The sequence below is a fragment of the Bos indicus genome, chromosome 5, assembly GCF_029378745.1.
Source record: "Bos indicus isolate NIAB-ARS_2022 breed Sahiwal x Tharparkar chromosome 5, NIAB-ARS_B.indTharparkar_mat_pri_1.0, whole genome shotgun sequence".
Lineage (NCBI taxonomy): Eukaryota > Metazoa > Chordata > Mammalia > Artiodactyla > Bovidae > Bos > Bos indicus.
The window spans coordinates 73,612,216-73,628,739 of NC_091764.1; the positions used below are offsets into that span (position 1 = coordinate 73,612,216).

Consider the following 16,524-nt stretch of genomic DNA (forward strand, 5'->3'; position numbering starts at 1 on the left):
ACATAAGAGACACAGGTTCAATCTCTGGGTCAGGAAGATCCCCTGGAGGAGGCATGGCAACCCACTCCAGTATCCTTGCCTGGAGAATCCCATGGACAGAGGAGTCTGGCGGGCTACAGTCCATGGGGTCACAAAGAGTCTGACACGACTGAAGTGACTGAGCACACACGCAAGGTAGTTTTTAAAAATATTCATAGGACTCGGACTTCCTGGCAGTCCAGTGGTTAAGACTCCACACTTCCAATGCCGGGGGCAGAGAACTAAGATCCTACATGCCACGTGGCATGGGCAAAAAAGTTAAAAAAAAAAAAAATTAAAAGTTCATAGGACTGCCAAGTGGAAGGAAGATTAGGATTTCTACACAGCCGCTACTAAAGGGTCTACGAGGGCCAAAGGGTGGGAGTAGTTTATTTAAATTAAAGTGCTCTAAGGGCTTATTGTCCTGTGAATATGGCCTCATCCTTCATTCAGTCATTCATCAAACACGTCCTGCAGGTTTTTCACAGGCCTGGTCATCCGGTCTGATGTAGAGAATTCCATGACTCACAATCTCCACCCTGGAGCTCACAGCTTAATGGAAGAGACGGAGGAACAAAGCAGTAAATACTGCAAAGTTACCGTGACACTAAGCAGAGCTTGTAGTTTTGTCTGCGCAGAGTCCTGTTGGCCTAGCACAGAGGGCAAGGCCCTCTGGGGGTCCAGGCAGGCCCCATAGGAAGCAGGGCCCAGGCACAAGGCCCGGGCAGTGGGAGGAGGAAGCGGGGAGAAGACCAGGCTCCACACCACATCCCGCCACCAAGCTTTGGAGTACCCTGGCTGCAAGTGACAGACAGATACCCAGCCAACACAGCCAAGCCGGCCCCACATGCTGGGCTTACCTGGCAAAAAGTCGGAAGGTGGGAGGTTTCAGGGTTGGTCTGACAGCTCAGAGATGTCTTTCAACACCCAGACTCTTGGTCCTGGACGTGCCAGCTTTGTCTCCTGAGTGTGTCCCCCCTCAGCCTGAGCTCCAGGCACCATGCTCCTGTGCTGGCTCCCAGAAGCGAAGGAAGGAATGAGCGAGACAAAGCTCTCCCCTCCCCAGTGCAGCCCCGCAGACACCCCATGCTCCCCAGGGATCAGGACTGGGTGGCTTGCCCACTCCTGGACTGGGCACTGCCAGTGGGTAGCGGGGTTGTTGTTTTGGGTGGGGACGAGGGAGGAGTTGCTAGGGGGCAGGCTAGGGGTGTCCATGCCTGATTCCTTCTGTCCTGCTCCGAGGACTGGTCTTCCAGGCCGTTGGCATCACTGCCCTTCTCCTCTGGCTGCCTTGCTCCCTCCAGGACCCTCAGCCCACCTCCGGCTCCTGGATCTTTCCTGGTCTCAGAACAGCCTTGTCTCCCTCCTTCGGGCCCTTCAGACTGACCCTCAAGCTGCTTGTCGCTCCTTTTCTCCTCTTCACCCCTGAGGTTTCATCTTGGAGTCTTTGCAAGACTCTCATGCTCTTCCTCTCCCAGGAATGTCCCTCCTTATCTCCTCCAGCCCAGCAGCTCATGCCCTGTGCTCAGCCCAGAAGGTACCTCCTCACTGGAACCTTCCCGGTTCTTCCCGTAGGTGCTGACCCCTCCCCGCGGCTCCCCGGTGCCCTGGACTGACTTCAGTCACATCACTTGTCCTTTTCCTCTAAACACATCTCTCCAGCTGTTTTCACTGACTGCTGTTGGGCCTCCCCAAGGGCAGGGATTCTGTTCATCTTTGCCCCTCTGGCACCTGGTGCAGGACTGGACGAACAGGAGCCGCTCAGAGTGTGTCGTGGGAGGGAGAAGAGAAGGGCAGGAAGAGGGCACCTGGGAGGCAGTGGAGAGGTGGGCAGAAGGGGCAAAGGGGCGCTGGGCCAGCGATGGAGGCAGACGTGGGTGGGGAGAGGGGCAGGGATCAGAGGGAGGGGTGGGTACAGTGAATTCCAAACAGCATATCATTTCATTCATAAATATTTCTGTGTCTTTTAAGGGTATGGAACAGGAATTGTAGTTAGAAACAAATGAGCCATAGTCACAGTACCATTACACATCTTTAAAAAAATTATGCTGATGTGTTTTTTAAATCCTGAAAACAGTGAAGACTAGAAGGGAAATCTCAAGGGTTCACCATGGCTCCTTTGAGCGATATGAGTAGGTGGCCTTGAACACTGGAAAGGTGACAGTTCCTGAAGATCAGGTGGCCTGTGGGCACCCTCACAGGGGATCTGGTCATAGGAGGAGGATCTGGAAAGAGAGCCCGTGGGAGCTCTGGGTCGAGCTGGCGCCTCATGTCACTGCTTGCTTGATCATGGTCAGCTACCTCACCTTCTATCCCAGGTCGGTGAGCCCTGCCCCAGGCGTGGTCACGGTCAAGGTGGGACTTGAGCTGTCGGCCTCGCCCTTTAAGACACTTCATTACTGTTTGCAAACCATATTTCATTGAATCTAGAAAGAAAAATCTACCGAGTTCTGACAGGTCGTTATTTGTAAGCCACATCCTAGCAGCAGAGGGGCTCAAGAGTGGACAAGGGAGCTTAGGTCAGTGAAGCATGAGGAGTCTTCCCCGGGACAGAGTGGGGACGGGTGCTCTGCAGCGAGGTGCCCTGGAGCCTCGGCTGGTCCTTCCACAAACATTGGCTGAACCTCTACTCTCTGTCCCACCAGATGGTGGGCCCGGAGAGACAGAGATGTCTCCAGAGCTCGGCATCCAGCTGAGGCAGGTGGGAGCGGAACAGAGGGGGAGCTCACAGGTCCAGACCCCCCTAGACCGGCTCTGCATCCCCACTCTCCACTTCCGGGTGTGGGTGTGAGCTGTCCCCGCACGTGATATGGGCTGTAGGGTGGTGACAGGAGAGGAGGGTCCCAGGCTGACGGGCAGGGAAGGCCGGTCATCTGGTTGCTGTTGTCCACAGCGTCAGTGCGGAGGGGCAGGATGAGCCTGGCACGGTTCACCTGGCTGGAGGTACGCTGCGGAGCTAACACTGGGGTAGGGCCTTACAGGTCCTCCCATTGGCACATCTGAATCGCACACCCCTGTGCTTGTCTCAGCACCTGCTCTTTTCTATCCAGGGGTTTTTCCCTTCTGTGATGCCATGGTGGCTGCCCACCAGGCTGCAGACTTCCTGAAGGCAGGACCTGGCCAGCTCTGCTCACCAGTGTCTCCCGGGGCCTGGATGACACGTGTTCAGTATGTTTGAGAGGCACGCAGCCTAGTAGCTAAGAAACTCTTGGGGTTCGAACCTCTGCTCTGCAACACGCACACTGTATGACCATGGCAAGCCACTGGCTTCTCTGCTCCTCAGTGTCTCCGCCCTCTGCCTTAGGGGCTGTGGTGAGCGCAGTGGGGCTGACGAGAAGTGCAGGGCCCGGGGCTTGGTTGTGCTGAGAAGCCGACAAGTGTTGGTGGTGAGGGCTGAGGTCTGACCGTCACCTGTGACCTGGTGCCTGCCTGGAGGGGAGCCAGGCGCCCCAAGCAGAAGCCCTGATGCATGAAAGAACAAGGGCAGCTGAGGGACGGAGGAGACCACAGCGGATTGTGGCCGGGCTCAGCCTCAGATGTCCCTCTCAGCCCCTAAAGAGATCTGGTTTTTGATCCTCGGGCAGTGGGGTATCATAGACAATATTTATACAGAGAAGAGCACTGGTTGGATTTATGCTGGGAGAGGAGAGTGTGAAGGTGATGGTACAGGGCTAGGTGGGAGACAGGCCCGGAACCAGAGCTGCGACCGTGATGACAGAGGTGGGCACCTCAGAGACACGTTGAGCAGCCGGGCCCCTGGGGACCTGGTGACGGAACGTGCAGGGTGGTGGGGAGGCAGCTCTAGGCTGCTGCCCTCGGGCTGACCTGGCAGGAGGCAGTCAGGGGGACGGGCACCCACAACGGTGACCCACAGGTCCCCTGAGCTCCACAGAAATGGCCTCCTATGAAGCAGGGCTTCCCCCATGGCTGAGAGGGTGGGCTCTCCAGAAACTCAGGGTGCCCCTGGGTCGAGCAGGCTGGCTCCAGGGGCCTGCAACTGGAGACTGCGGTGGCCACTGTCTGCTGCTCTCATCCCGGGTCATGGTCGTGGGACTCAGCAGCAACCTGCCACTGCTCTTCAGCTGACGCACTGCACATTGTCAGGCTGAAAAGTCCCATCACCTGTAGGGGCGGCCGTCTTCTTGCAGCTTCACAGATGAGGAAACCAAGACTCTGAGGCTCAGAGCCTTGCCCATAGTCTCCGAGTTCAGAGGTGAGGCCAGGCTTGTCCCACTCCAAAGCCATGCCACCACTCTGGCTGTGCCGGCACCAGCCCCACATGGAGAGGACAGACTGCTGAGCAGACAGACAAACGCCCCAAAATCCCCAACCTCCACCTGCCCGCCCGGACGACAGCAGGTGACTCACAGGGCCCGGCTTCCTCCAGAGCTGGGGGACAAGGGTAGGATTGCCCCAGGGCCTCCAAAGGTCACAACCAACAGCAGAGAGCTCGAGAAGTCAGCTGTCATTCTTTTGGAACTAGTAACCATTGTCAGTGTTTTTATTCCGCCTTCTTAAAATAACCAGCTGAGTTGCTTCTGCGGTTAAAACCAAAAATAAAACACACATCCCCAGATTCCTGTGGGTTTAAATTTCTGCCCTTAATAGAGCATGCCTACCCCTTGGACCGTTTTGCACCTTTTTTTCTTTTCTTTTTTTTTAATCTTCTGGTCAAGCTGCTCAGCTTATGGGATCTTAGTTCCCTGACCAGAATAGAACCCACGCCCCCTGCATTGGCAGCACAGAGTCTTAACCACAGGACCACTCCACCAGGGAAGTCTCTGGACATCTTTATTGAGGAAGTCCTAGAACTGTCCCAGCCCTGAAGGGAGGGGTCTGGGCGCACCTCCCTTCTGCTGGAATTGCTCAGATGTTTCTTGTCTCCCTTCTGCCTCTTCCTTACCTCCTACCTGCTCAGACTGACTGCAGAGCCCCCTTTACCCTAAACCCCCTACAAAAAGCTCCATCCTCCGAATGGCTCCGCCCACAGCTGGCACTCAGGACTAAAGAGCTTGGCCCTGTGCTCAGGTTGGTGTCAGACTCGCGTTCCAGGGGTCCCACTGCACCCACCCTGGTTCCTCAGGATGGCTTTCTCTCGCTCATAAATGCCTCATCTGCCCCCTCAACAGCCGCTTGCCTTTCTAAATGATCATAATCCCTTCTAAGACCTTGCCGCTCTCTCCCCCAGAAGGAGGGAGGTGCCGTGGTTTTCAGCAGTCCCTGGGGAGGTCATAGGGAGGAACCAATGAAGGAACCACCAAGGGCTGCTGGTGGAGCCAGGGTCCGGAAGGAGGGGGCAGATGGGCTGAGTGCTCTGGGCGCATCCTTCTGGAAAAGCAGAGTGCCTAATGCCCGATGGGAGATAAGGGCAGAGGCAGCCATAGCCACCCTCCCTCACCACCGTGTGACCTCTCCATGCCTCAGCTTCCCCATTAGTTAGACAAGGGCAGTAGTGGCACCTTATAGCTGCCAGGGCCCCAGTCACCTTCTTGATGTAAACAGCTGAGTGTTACCTAGCAATATAACTTGGGAAGTGAAAACATCACCACTGTGGAAGAGCCTTGTAGGTCCAGCCGGGGACTAAGGGACCTTTGAAGGATTTGGGAATGGACGGACACAATCACTTTCAGGTTCCAGAAAGTTCACTCTGGGTTAGCATGGAGAATGAGTGAGGGGAGCAAGGCGGGGAGGTGCCCTGGCTGGCAGAGAGCAGGGCGGGGAAGGGAGGGGCTGGGATGGAGAGAGCGTCCAGGGCTGGAACTGGCAGAACTCAGTGGATCATTAGAGGCAGTCAGGACTTGGGTTGATGAGCCCTTCCCGCCGTGGGACGGGGTTACTGAGACGTGGCTTCGGAAGGAGGTGCTATTCTGCATGGTTGATCAGCCACTGCCCCCCAGACCCTCAAAAGTAAGACCCAGCCCTCCCTTGCCCGGGGGTCACTTGTCAGCTCTTTTGGTTCTTCATATGTGGTTCAGTAGGCGTGTAGTCCCAGGGGTAGGGAGTGTGGCCCAGAGAAGCCACACCCAGGACATACTTGTGGGATGAGTAAGTCCCTCTTCCACCCTTTTAAAGGGAGCCCTTTGTCAACCCCTCTCGCAGCCCTAAGCCAGGAGCCAAGCAACCTGCCTGCTGCCAGGTCCATACCTGGATGCCTGGCTGCCTGGCCCGTGTCCTGAGCTACCCAGGCCTCCATATAGCCTGCAGGACCCAAGGGGGCCCAGGGTGGAGCTGAAGTCAGGCTAGTTTCCAAACGTAGAGCATGGAAGCCACTGTTCTAGGGATCTGACTATGCCAGCCCAGCCCAGGCTCTGCCCCACAGGATAGGACTGCCTGCTGGCTGGAGGAGAGCCATGACCAGTCTCACAGAGCCTACTCATCTGTCCTGAGAGCTCGGCCTCTTTGAGCGCCACAAGGCAGGGACCATATCCATCTGTCCACACTGCACCCCCGGTGCCCAGAGCAGGCCTGGCATGTCACCCCATGAGCAGGGTGGTGCGGGAACCTCCCCTGCACCATCGTGTGTAATAAGCTCTGGGTGCCTGGTCCACGGGGGCTCCTGGGAGATACCCCGCTGTACAGTGCCTGGGGGTGCACCGAGGCTACAGACAGGAGCACTCCTAGCCTGGAGCTGGGCTCTCAAGCTGAGAACTCAGCCATGACAGGGGATCTTGACTAGTGTCCCAGCCAGTGATCCAGCCAGTGGTAAACACTCAGGTGCGTGCTTGACAGAAATGCAGGGATAACGCGCAGGGCAGACTCTTGCCTGAGACAAGCAGGGTATATGCAGTCCGCTGGAGCTTTTTTAAAGCTAGGTCTGTATGTGGATGGAACCTAGAAGGTGCAGAGGTCAGAGAAAACAGGCAGTGTGAACGCAGGTTGGCACTTCGCTCTTAAAGAATGTTTTTGAACGTCCTAGGATTTTCTCTTCCTGCGTTCGTTGTCCACCCACCACCTCTCACGCTGGAGCACACTGAGCAGATTTTACAGCAAAGGACCTCTAAACACGGCCTCTCCAGGCCTGGAGAGTCTCGTAGCCGGCTACATGGAGACCTCACCCTAAGATCCAGACAGAGTGGTTGGACACCTTTGTGAATATGCTAAATGCCACTGAAATGGTGAACTTTACTTTGTGTGACCTTTGCCTCAATTTTAATAAGAAAAAGACCTGCCACCACTTAGAAGCACCCGTTTGGCACCAAATATCCTGTCAATGCTGGTTTGCATTACCAGCTTCCCCTGGGTGGTTCTGCAGGGCACCTCAGAGTCCACCTCTCTGTAGATGAGCTGACACAAAGGGGAAGGCCGTGGCCAGGCCTTGTGGTAACAGAGTCAGGATTTAAAACCCCGTGTCCTTGGCTGTGCAGGTAAAGAACATCACTGGGAGAATTGAGAGGAAACTGAGGAAAAGGGAGCTAGGGGCCGGGAAGGCAGGTAGATTGACTCTCCATTCGATGTGTTTTTGGAACTTTGTACACTTTGAACCTCAGAAGTGTTTCCAAGTCCAAAGATAATTAAAAAGTCAAGAAAGAACACTTATTTGCAAGTATAAAACCAAACCCTGTTCTCAATATTGTCATGTCAGAAACAAGCACACTGAGGCCAGGCCTCTGAATCCATCCGCTGCCCACGTGGTAGACTCAGCCGGGGCTTCCCTCCTGGCCTCACATGGCTACTATAGGAATTAAGAGACGAAATGGGACAGTGAAGGTGATACCATATACATGGTGCTGGCCCACCTCAGTGCCCAGAGGCGCTGTCCTCCCCACTCCCGCTCTCTGAGTTTGTCCATCCGGGACCCCCGCACACCTCTGTGACCTGTGATTTCTTGTCCTCAGAGAAAGCCACGGATGGCTCCCTGCAGAGCGAGGACTGGGCGCTCAACATGGAGATCTGTGACATCATCAACGAGACTGAGGAAGGGTGAGGACCGCAGGGGGAGAGGGAAGCGGGCGAGGCGGCCACAGCAGTTCATCTGAAACATTTCAGAACCGTGATCTAGTCTGACCATCTCATCAGGTGGGTGAGAGGCCCAGAGATGCCACGTGTGCAGCCAGTCAGCTGGCCCCTGGATGCTTCCCACCCAGCGGCCACAGCACAGCCTGCTGGCTCTTCCAGGGACATCACCTGTGTGGCATCTTCACAGGACAAAGCCAGCCGGAGGCTCCTAGAATCCGGAGGTGGCCCCGAGCCCCCTCTGCATGCCGTGGGACGGACTGTGCATCAAGGATACCTAGCTTCCCCCGTGAGCAGGGACAGACTTTCATTTCCTTAAGATCTGAAAGCAGCACGGAGGGTTGGGATCACAGGGAGGCCAGTGAACATGCAGCGGAACCGAGAGAGACTGGGCAGAGTTAGTGTTTCTGGAGCACAGGGCACAGCCTCCTGCTCAGGGTCAGGGCATCCCACTGAAGCACGTGGTGTGGCAGAGGCACCGTGGTCCCAGTTCCTGGCCTCTGACTAGCATTGCTCACCAGCATCTGACCTTGGGCAAATCACTGTACCTCCCCAGGTCTTTGTCCTCAGAGACAAAGCTCTTTTCTGTCCAATGCCCTGAGGGGAGCAGAGAAGGGTACAGGGTCACTGTCCTTCTCATGAAAAACCAGGGATGAGATGGAAGGGGTGTGATGACCACCGCCAGCCGGAGGAACTACCAGAGGAGGCCTCTGTCTGGAAAATGAGGCTCAGCAGTTGGAGCAGGCTCTCAGCGCTCCCCCCATATCTCCCTGCAGTGGTCCAGTTGCCCTGCAAGGGCTCCCTCACCCTGTGGAGGGAGCAGACAGGCAGCACCAACCTCAGAGCTAAGGAGGCTGTAGGCGTCTGCGGCACACAGTCAGGGCCAGTCAGGAGCGCTCAGTGGCTGCCAGAGCCTTCCAGTTCCCCAGCCGTGTGCTCGCCAGGGTGCTGGGTGGGGACATGCCTTCCTGCATCTGGACTCCTGAGTGTGGCGGGGGGTGAGGAGGTGGGCAGGTGGTGGGGTCCCCGAGAGCACTGAGGCAGAAAACCTCACGGAGCCCGGTCGTGAATGTCGAGGCTGGAGGTCACTGCCGTGTCCTTAGAGAAGCAAGTCCCCATCTAGCTGTAGACATCGGCGGAACTGGGGTCATACTCGTTCAGGTGCTGTTGATGCGAGTACCTCCTGAGTTCCAGGCTCTGCGCAAGGCCCAGAGGATCCAGCAGTGAGCGGGGCAGACATGACCCTTGACCTCACTGAGCTTGTCATCTAAGCCTTTGTCTCTTGTCTGCTGCCACCTTGGGTTGCAGCCTTCTTGTCATCCACTTTGTGCCCTGGCAGAGAACTAGACCTGCAGGCCCATAGACTAGAACTAGACTCGTAGACCCATAGCCACAGGACACAGGCCAGAACTGCTGGTTCCCGGTGCTGCGCGCCTTCTCTGGTCACTTGGTAAGAAGTGGAGACTCATCCCTTCAGAGTGCTGACGTGGCCACAGGTGAGCGGCCAAGCCAGGAACAGAAACCAGCTTCTCCCAGGTTGGAGCCCCGAGGGCGGCTGAGGAGCTGCCCCAGGGCGTTGGGTTGAAGACTGCCCTCACACCCCAGGGGCAGGGTCCCTCCCCGGCTAGGGCCATTCGGTCCTTCACCCCTTGTGTCACCTCTGTCCCCACCGCCCTCCACGCAGGTCTGTTCCCAGGAAGCCTTGGCTGCCTCCTTCACTCCTGCACGGAGCCCCCGTCAGGGTTCCCGACTCCTATATTGCCTTTGATGGATTTGGCACTGACAGCCCGACACGTCCAGCCAACAGCAGGACAGCCCCCTCCCCACTCTCCCCAGCCTAGAAGTATTGCTTGAGCTCCTGCAGTGCACTGGGCTCTGGGAAGGCAAAGTGTCAGAGGAGAATGCCGCCCCCGGCCTCTAGGGGGTGTCCTCTCTAGCCGGGCAGCCCCGGGGGGCAAATGCAGCCAGGAGATGAGGACTGGGAAAGGGTCATGAATCAGCAGGATTTCAGCTGGGCTTTTACTCAGTAGGTGTGCAAGTTGTGGGCCACAGAGGCTTTTAGGCCGGAGCAGTCCAAGCAGTGTGGATCTCCCGTGCACAGGGCTGAGGGACAAGGACACGGGGTGAGGCGTGCAGACAGCCATGGGGTTACAGGTGGAGCAGGGAGAGCAGCTGCCGCGCTCCCCTCCCCACCATGACCACAGGCCTCGCCAGCCCCTCCCTCACCTGCCACCACACGCGTGGCCTCCTCTCATTTCCTCCGCACCTGGGCCTGCTCCAGACTCCTGCCTCTACTACCTGAACCACTTTCCCTGCTCCTTCCAGCTGACACCATCCCACCCTTCACACTCAGCTGCGGGCCTTGGAGAAGGAGGAGGCTTCCCTGGCTTCCACACCCACCCACCCGCCTCCCCCTGGGTGGATAAGAGCCGTTCCCGTCTCCCAGCACCTCCTGATCTCAGGCACGCAGCCTCCCTGCTGGATAAAGAGGTTCTGATCCTCCGCCCATCCTTTCTTTTGTCCTTCTGCCCAGTCCCAAAGATGCCTTCCGAGCCGTGAAGAAGAGAATCGTGGGAAACAAGAACTTCCACGAGGTGATGTTAGCTCTCACGGTGAGTGCCCCGTCCCTCCATCCATGAGGATCACAGTCCACCAGGGGCCTGGCGGGACTCCCAGCCACCCTGGGGCTCCTCTTCCAGGTGGTAGCAGTTCAGTCACTAAGTCGTGCCCAACTTTTGCAACCCCATGCACTGTAGCCTGCCAGGCTCCTCTGTCCGTGGGATTCTCCAGGCAAGAATACTGGAGTGGGTTGCCATTTCCTTCTCCAGGGGATCCTCCCAACCCAGGAATTGAACCCAGGTTTCCTGCACTGCAGGCAGATTCTTTACCAAACAAGCTACGGGGCTGTGAGCAAAGCACTGGCCTGTCTACACAGGTGGCCAACATGGAGTGACAAGAGAGGCTATTTGGAAAAGTTCTCTCCAGCCTACTGGTGTGGGGAACAGACACACGGAGGCCCACAGCCCTCCAGGGCCTGTCGTGGGACACCTGGGCAGAGGACCTGCCTGGTGACACAGAGACTCAGTGCGCACAGGCCTCTGGCGGGCAGTACCCAAGTTGAGTTCCAATTGACACTTGGACTAATTGGCCCTGAAAAAATGAATGTAATGCAAATGTCAGAGGCCAAGGCCAGTCCTTGCCCACAGCAGGGCAGGACAGACATGAGCTGGCAGTCAGGGTGGGTTTGGCTGGGGAGTGGGGTTGGAAGGACTCTGTCTCTGCCTCCCCCAGGCAGTACTTACATTTGGATTAATCCACTAAACTGAAAGTCAAAGGCAGCTCCTGCCAGGAAGTGGGGACAGGAGTGGGGAAGAAAGTTGAACACCTTTTTCCTAGGCCACAGGGTCACCATTTCAGTGAAAGTTCTCTGCTTTCCACCTGAAGAGCCACCTCCCTCTAGATTGTGCTCAGCTCAGAGAAGGCCTCAGGACAGGATTCTGTGGGCACCAAGGCCACTCAGCCAGGGATCTCCAGCCAGTACTCAGCCCTCTGCCCACCACAGGCTCACCCCAAGCTACCCAGACCCTGAATCCAGCGTCGTCCCTGCTCCTCCATGTCTGGGTCTCACTGGAGAGAGCCGCACCCTCTGCGGGGTCTGCATGATGGGACGTGGGTCGGGGGTGAGGGTGGGGTCCTGGGTGCCCCCCCTCCCTGCCAGGTGCTCACGGGCACCACACGGCATCCAGGTCTTGGAAACCTGCGTCAAGAACTGTGGGCACCGCTTCCACGTGCTGGTGGCCAGCCAGGACTTTGTGGAGGGTGTGCTGGTGAGGACCATCCTGCCCAAAAACAACCCACCCACCATCGTGCACGACAAGGTGCTCACCCTCATCCAGGTGCGTGCAGGCAGCCCGGGGCAGGCGGGGAAGAAGGCGCCCCCATCAGTGCTGCTTTTTGTTTGTCTACTTCGGTTTCTCTCGTTGGGAGCATCTTGCTCATCTGAGGACGGGACTTCTAAATGAGGGAGCCTAGTTGGCAGAGGCCTGGCTGCCCGGGTGATGCTGCCAAAGGACCAGCGAGTCCAGGAGGGAATTTCTGCTCCCTGGGGTGGTAGGCAGGCTTGCAGAGGAGCCACTGAGGAGCGATTATCAGCCCTGTCCCCTTGTCCCCTCTCAGTCCTGGGCTGACGCATTCCGCAGCTCGCCCGACTTGACAGGTGTGGTGGCCGTCTACGAGGACCTGCGGAGGAAGGGCCTGGAGTTCCCCATGACTGACCTGGACATGCTGTCGCCCATCCACACGCCCCAGAGGGTGAGGGGCAGTGGCAGGGGTGGCGGGGGTCACTCCAGAGGGGGTTCTGCGGCTGTTTCCTGTGGGGCCCTGACCTTCCAGCCTTGCTGATTCAGCCTGTTGCCTTCTAGACTGTGTTCAACTCAGAGACACAGTCAGGACAGAATTCCGTGGGCACTGACACCAGCCACCGAGGGGACTCCAACCAACAGACCACACCCCTGCACACCTCGGCCCTACTCCCCAGCGACACACCCATTACGCCGACCCCTGAGCAGGTAATCAAACCTGGGTCACAGCCGTAGGCTCAGCACCTCCCCGCACGTTACGGAGGGGGCCCTGGCAGTGTGGAGGTACTCCAGCCAGTCCTCAGGCAGCCCCATAGGGGCTCATTATTTGGGAGATGAGGCTCAGAGAGGTCAGTTAACTTGCCCAGAGCCACACAGCCCAATGAAGACAGGGCCAGGATTCAAGCTCAAGTCTGTGACTCCAGGCAGGCTCTGTCCTGCACCCGGGCCCTTCTCCACACTGTCTCCTCTGTGGAGCCTTCTGGGCAACACCAGGAAGAGGAACAACTCAGCAGACGGCCCCTCATCCACAGCAGCTCCACTCCCTGCTAGGGTTTGCTCAGGTGCTCACACAAGATTTCATTTGATAGAGGTTTTCGCTAAAATAATGATTCTCAAACATCTGCACCGAAAAAATGTTAAAGCTTTGTCTCACACCATGATACTTGCCATCAAGCCCTAAGAAGAGGATTGGGATTGTATGTAGTGTAAGACCCTGGAGGCCAGTCCTGGGCAGGCTTTTCTGGCGCCCCACGAGTAGCTTTGCAGGGCTTCCTTCTTCAGACCATGCCACTTGTCCCTCCTGCCCCTGAGCCCAGCGCCATTGCTTCTGCCCAACGAGGGACATCCACGGCCATGCCCAGCATCTCTGGGTGTTCGGTCAGTTTACTTGTGGCTGGGAGTCGTTCGTGGCCTGTGCACCACGGGTATCACTTCTGAGGTGTTTATAAATGTCTGCGTATTATTTAGCCTCAGAAACAAATAAGCTTACCAACAACTTCACATTCAAACCTATTTAATTCCGTACTTCTAGCAAGTTATGATGGAGAAGGAAATGGCAACCCACTCCAGTGTTCTTGCCTGGAGAATCCCATGGACGGAGAAGCCTGGTAGGCTGCAGTCCATGGAGTCGCACAGAGTCAGACATGACTGAAGCGAGTTAGCAACAGCAGCAGCAGCAAGTTATGAAGTCAATCCCCAGAGTTACAAATATTACTAGAAAAGTTTTCCTAATAAATAATAGGCCCAATAATAAAAGGTGCATAAATGTTGTAAAATCACCCTGTGATCCAAAACTGATCTCAGTTCAGTTCAGTCGCTCAGTTGTGTCCAACTCTTTGCAACCCCATGGACTGCAGCATACCAGGCCTCCCTATCCATCACCAACTCCTGGAGCTTACTTAAACTCATGTCCATTGAGTCAGTGATGCCATCCAACCATCTCATCCTCTGTCCTCCCCTTCTCCTCCTGCTTTCAATCTTTCCCAGCATCAGGGTCTTTTTTCAAATGAGTCAGCTCTTGCATCAGGTTGCCAAAGTATTGGAGTTTCAGCTTCAGCATCAGTCCTTCCAGTGAATATTCAGGACTGATTTCCTTTAGGATGGACTAATTGGATCTCCTTGCTGTCCAAGGGACTCTCAAGAGTCTTCTCCAACACCACAGTTTAAAAGCGTCAATTCTTCAGTGCTCAGCTTTCTTTATAGTCCAACTCTCACATCCACGTATGACTTCTGGAAACACCATAGCCTTGACTAGATGGACCTTTGTTGGCAAGTCTAGGTTGGTCATAACTTTCCTTCCAAGTAATAAGCGTCTTTTAATTTCATGGCTGCAGTCACCATCTGCAGTGATTTTGGAGCCCAAAATAAAGTCAGCCACTGTTTGCACTATTTCCCCATCTATTTGCCATGAAGTGATGGGGACCAGATGCCATGATCTTAGTTTTCTGAATGTTGAGCTTTAAGCCAACTTTTTCACTCTCCTCTTTCACTTTCATCAAGAGGCTGTTTAGTTCTTCTTTGCTTTCTGCCACAAGGGTGGTGTCATCTGCATATCAGAGGTTATTGGTATTTCTCCTGGCAATCTTGATTCCAGCTTGTGCTTCATCCAGCCCAGCGTTTCTCATGATGTACTCTGCATATAAGTTAAATAAGCAGGGTGACAAAACTGATCTAACCTGGTTATAATTTTAACCAGTTTGCCTGAAGTCTGGCCTCTGTGTAGATTAAGACTGATTATGTCCAGTGGAAGAGGTTCTTGCTAAACAAGACTGAGTAGTCTGAGTAGTTTAATTTCAGAGGGCCCTTCTGTCTTTTGAGACACGTTGATATAACTCCCATACTCCTTGTAATTAGGTCCCATCTGACCCAGACACGCGGGGTTTGTGATCAGTCGTTTTTCCACTCGCTTCTACCAAGAGCCTTCATTAAACAGGACAAATGTACCAAACATTTCACAGGTCTGGAAGGTGCTGGCAGACTGCAGTAGACTGTGTCTGCAGGCCCACTTCTTCATCTGTAAGGGGTGGGGGGTAGTGATACTTGTCTCATGAGACTGTGGTCAGGGTTAACTAGCAACATACGATAAGTGCTTGTCACTTAAGAGGTGATCAGAATGGCAACTGCCTTCACAGGCACCGTGAATTTATATGATAACACTTGTATTTTGAAATCAACTGGGTCACCCAATTTAGAATACATCCAGCATTTCCCAAAATGTAGGCCACTAAATCTTAGTCTCATGAGATAGCCCGTGATCAAAGGGTTCATCAGCCAGGTCATGTTTGGCAACGTCCACAAGGGTCCCTTTCTGGGCGTTCACGGTGTCCACGTTGTCCATGAGGACACAAGACACCCCGCAGAGCCCACAGTGTGAGATGCTACACCAGGGCACTTCCATCACCTCACCTGGGTGCTAAGACTCTGCGACTTGATGTGCAGCTGTTTCCCAAGCCAGGACTGGGACCGTGGTCGTTGAGAATCTGCTCACATGCATACTCAGGTGGGGGGTGGCACTGGGACTTACCCTTGGTAGAATCTGGGACACCAGAGCAGGCCGGAGCAAGACAGAACCCCATCTTCCTAGGAGGACGGCCTCCCTCCTCTCCCCTCAGGGGAACTGCCCTTCAGGGCCTCGTTAGGCGCCAGCATCCATGAGATGCTGGAGTGCTCAGCTTCTTTCCTCCTGGCCTCTCCCTGCTCCAGGCACCCCAGCTTGGAGATGGTAACGGTTGGTGGCACCTCTGTAAGCTGGTCTGTGAGGATGGGAATTAGCCCCCAACAGGCCTCCTGGCACAAGACTATGGTCCAGGAGCCTGGAGAGGGTGCCAGCAGGTTGGGCTAGTGGTGCCAGGCTGTGGGAGGAGCAGCGGCTCTGGACCCTGGCCTCACTCAGCAAGACCGACCATGTATTCCAGATCGGGAAGCTGCGCAGTGAGCTGGAGATGGTGAGCGGGAACGTGAGGGTGATGTCAGAGATGCTGACAGAGCTGGTGCCCACCCAGACGGAGCCAGCAGACCTGGAGCTGCTACAGGTGAGTGGCCACTGCCCCTGGCTCAGCCTCCCCGCTTCCCACCACCAGGGCAGTTTCCATGGCGACTCTGAGCTCCTTGGTCACAGTGGGAGAGGTTAAAACCAGGGACTTTGGGCTCCATCAGATTGGAACTCAGCTTCTACCACTTGATGGTATAAACAGTAAAGCCCCTCTTGTCTCAGTTTCCTCATATGTAAGATTCCTTTTATGGTATACATTTGACATGAGAATTAAATAAGGCTTTGCATGTAAACACTCCTTCCTGTGCCTGGTTCCAAATAGCTCCCAATCAGTGTCTTGATGAAGGCTGGAAGGTGAGGTTTCCAGCCATCAGAAGAGGAAGCCTAGCAGGTAGGCGTGAGCTGGGATCTACGGGCCAGGGCTCCCGTATGTCAGGTGATATCCCCAGGGTTCCACCCCCAGCTGGGCATGAAGGGGCTGTATGTGGGGAAAGGCACCCTCCCCATGGAGGTCATCCCTGGGGACCCCGAGGCCCAGGAGCCACCTGAACCTGTGAGGGGACAGAGGGCTTGATGTGATCAACTCATTTGGTGACTTTCCTGCTGGACCCTCGCATTTCTGGTGGGCGGAGCAGGGTCGTTCTCATCTCTCTGTCCCCGGGCCCACCTGAGCTATGTGGTCCTTACCTTACTACAGGAGCC

General features: G+C 55.7%; 1 protein-coding gene across 2 annotated transcripts in view; it reads left to right on the forward strand.

Annotated features, from left to right (window-relative positions):
- The window catches only part of TOM1 (target of myb1 membrane trafficking protein), a 40,976-nt gene that overhangs the window by 10,190 nt on the left and 14,262 nt on the right, over window positions 1-16,524 (forward strand). For both annotated transcript variants that reach the window (XM_070789676.1, XM_070789677.1), the window contains exons 2-7: window positions 7,854-7,938; window positions 10,505-10,583; window positions 11,718-11,867; window positions 12,148-12,282; window positions 12,393-12,539; window positions 15,746-15,862. In XM_070789676.1, the coding sequence (XP_070645777.1) occupies window positions 7,854-7,938; window positions 10,505-10,583; window positions 11,718-11,867; window positions 12,148-12,282; window positions 12,393-12,539; window positions 15,746-15,862 (713 nt within the window). The remainder of the gene's footprint in view (window positions 1-7,853; window positions 7,939-10,504; window positions 10,584-11,717; window positions 11,868-12,147; window positions 12,283-12,392; window positions 12,540-15,745; window positions 15,863-16,524) is intronic.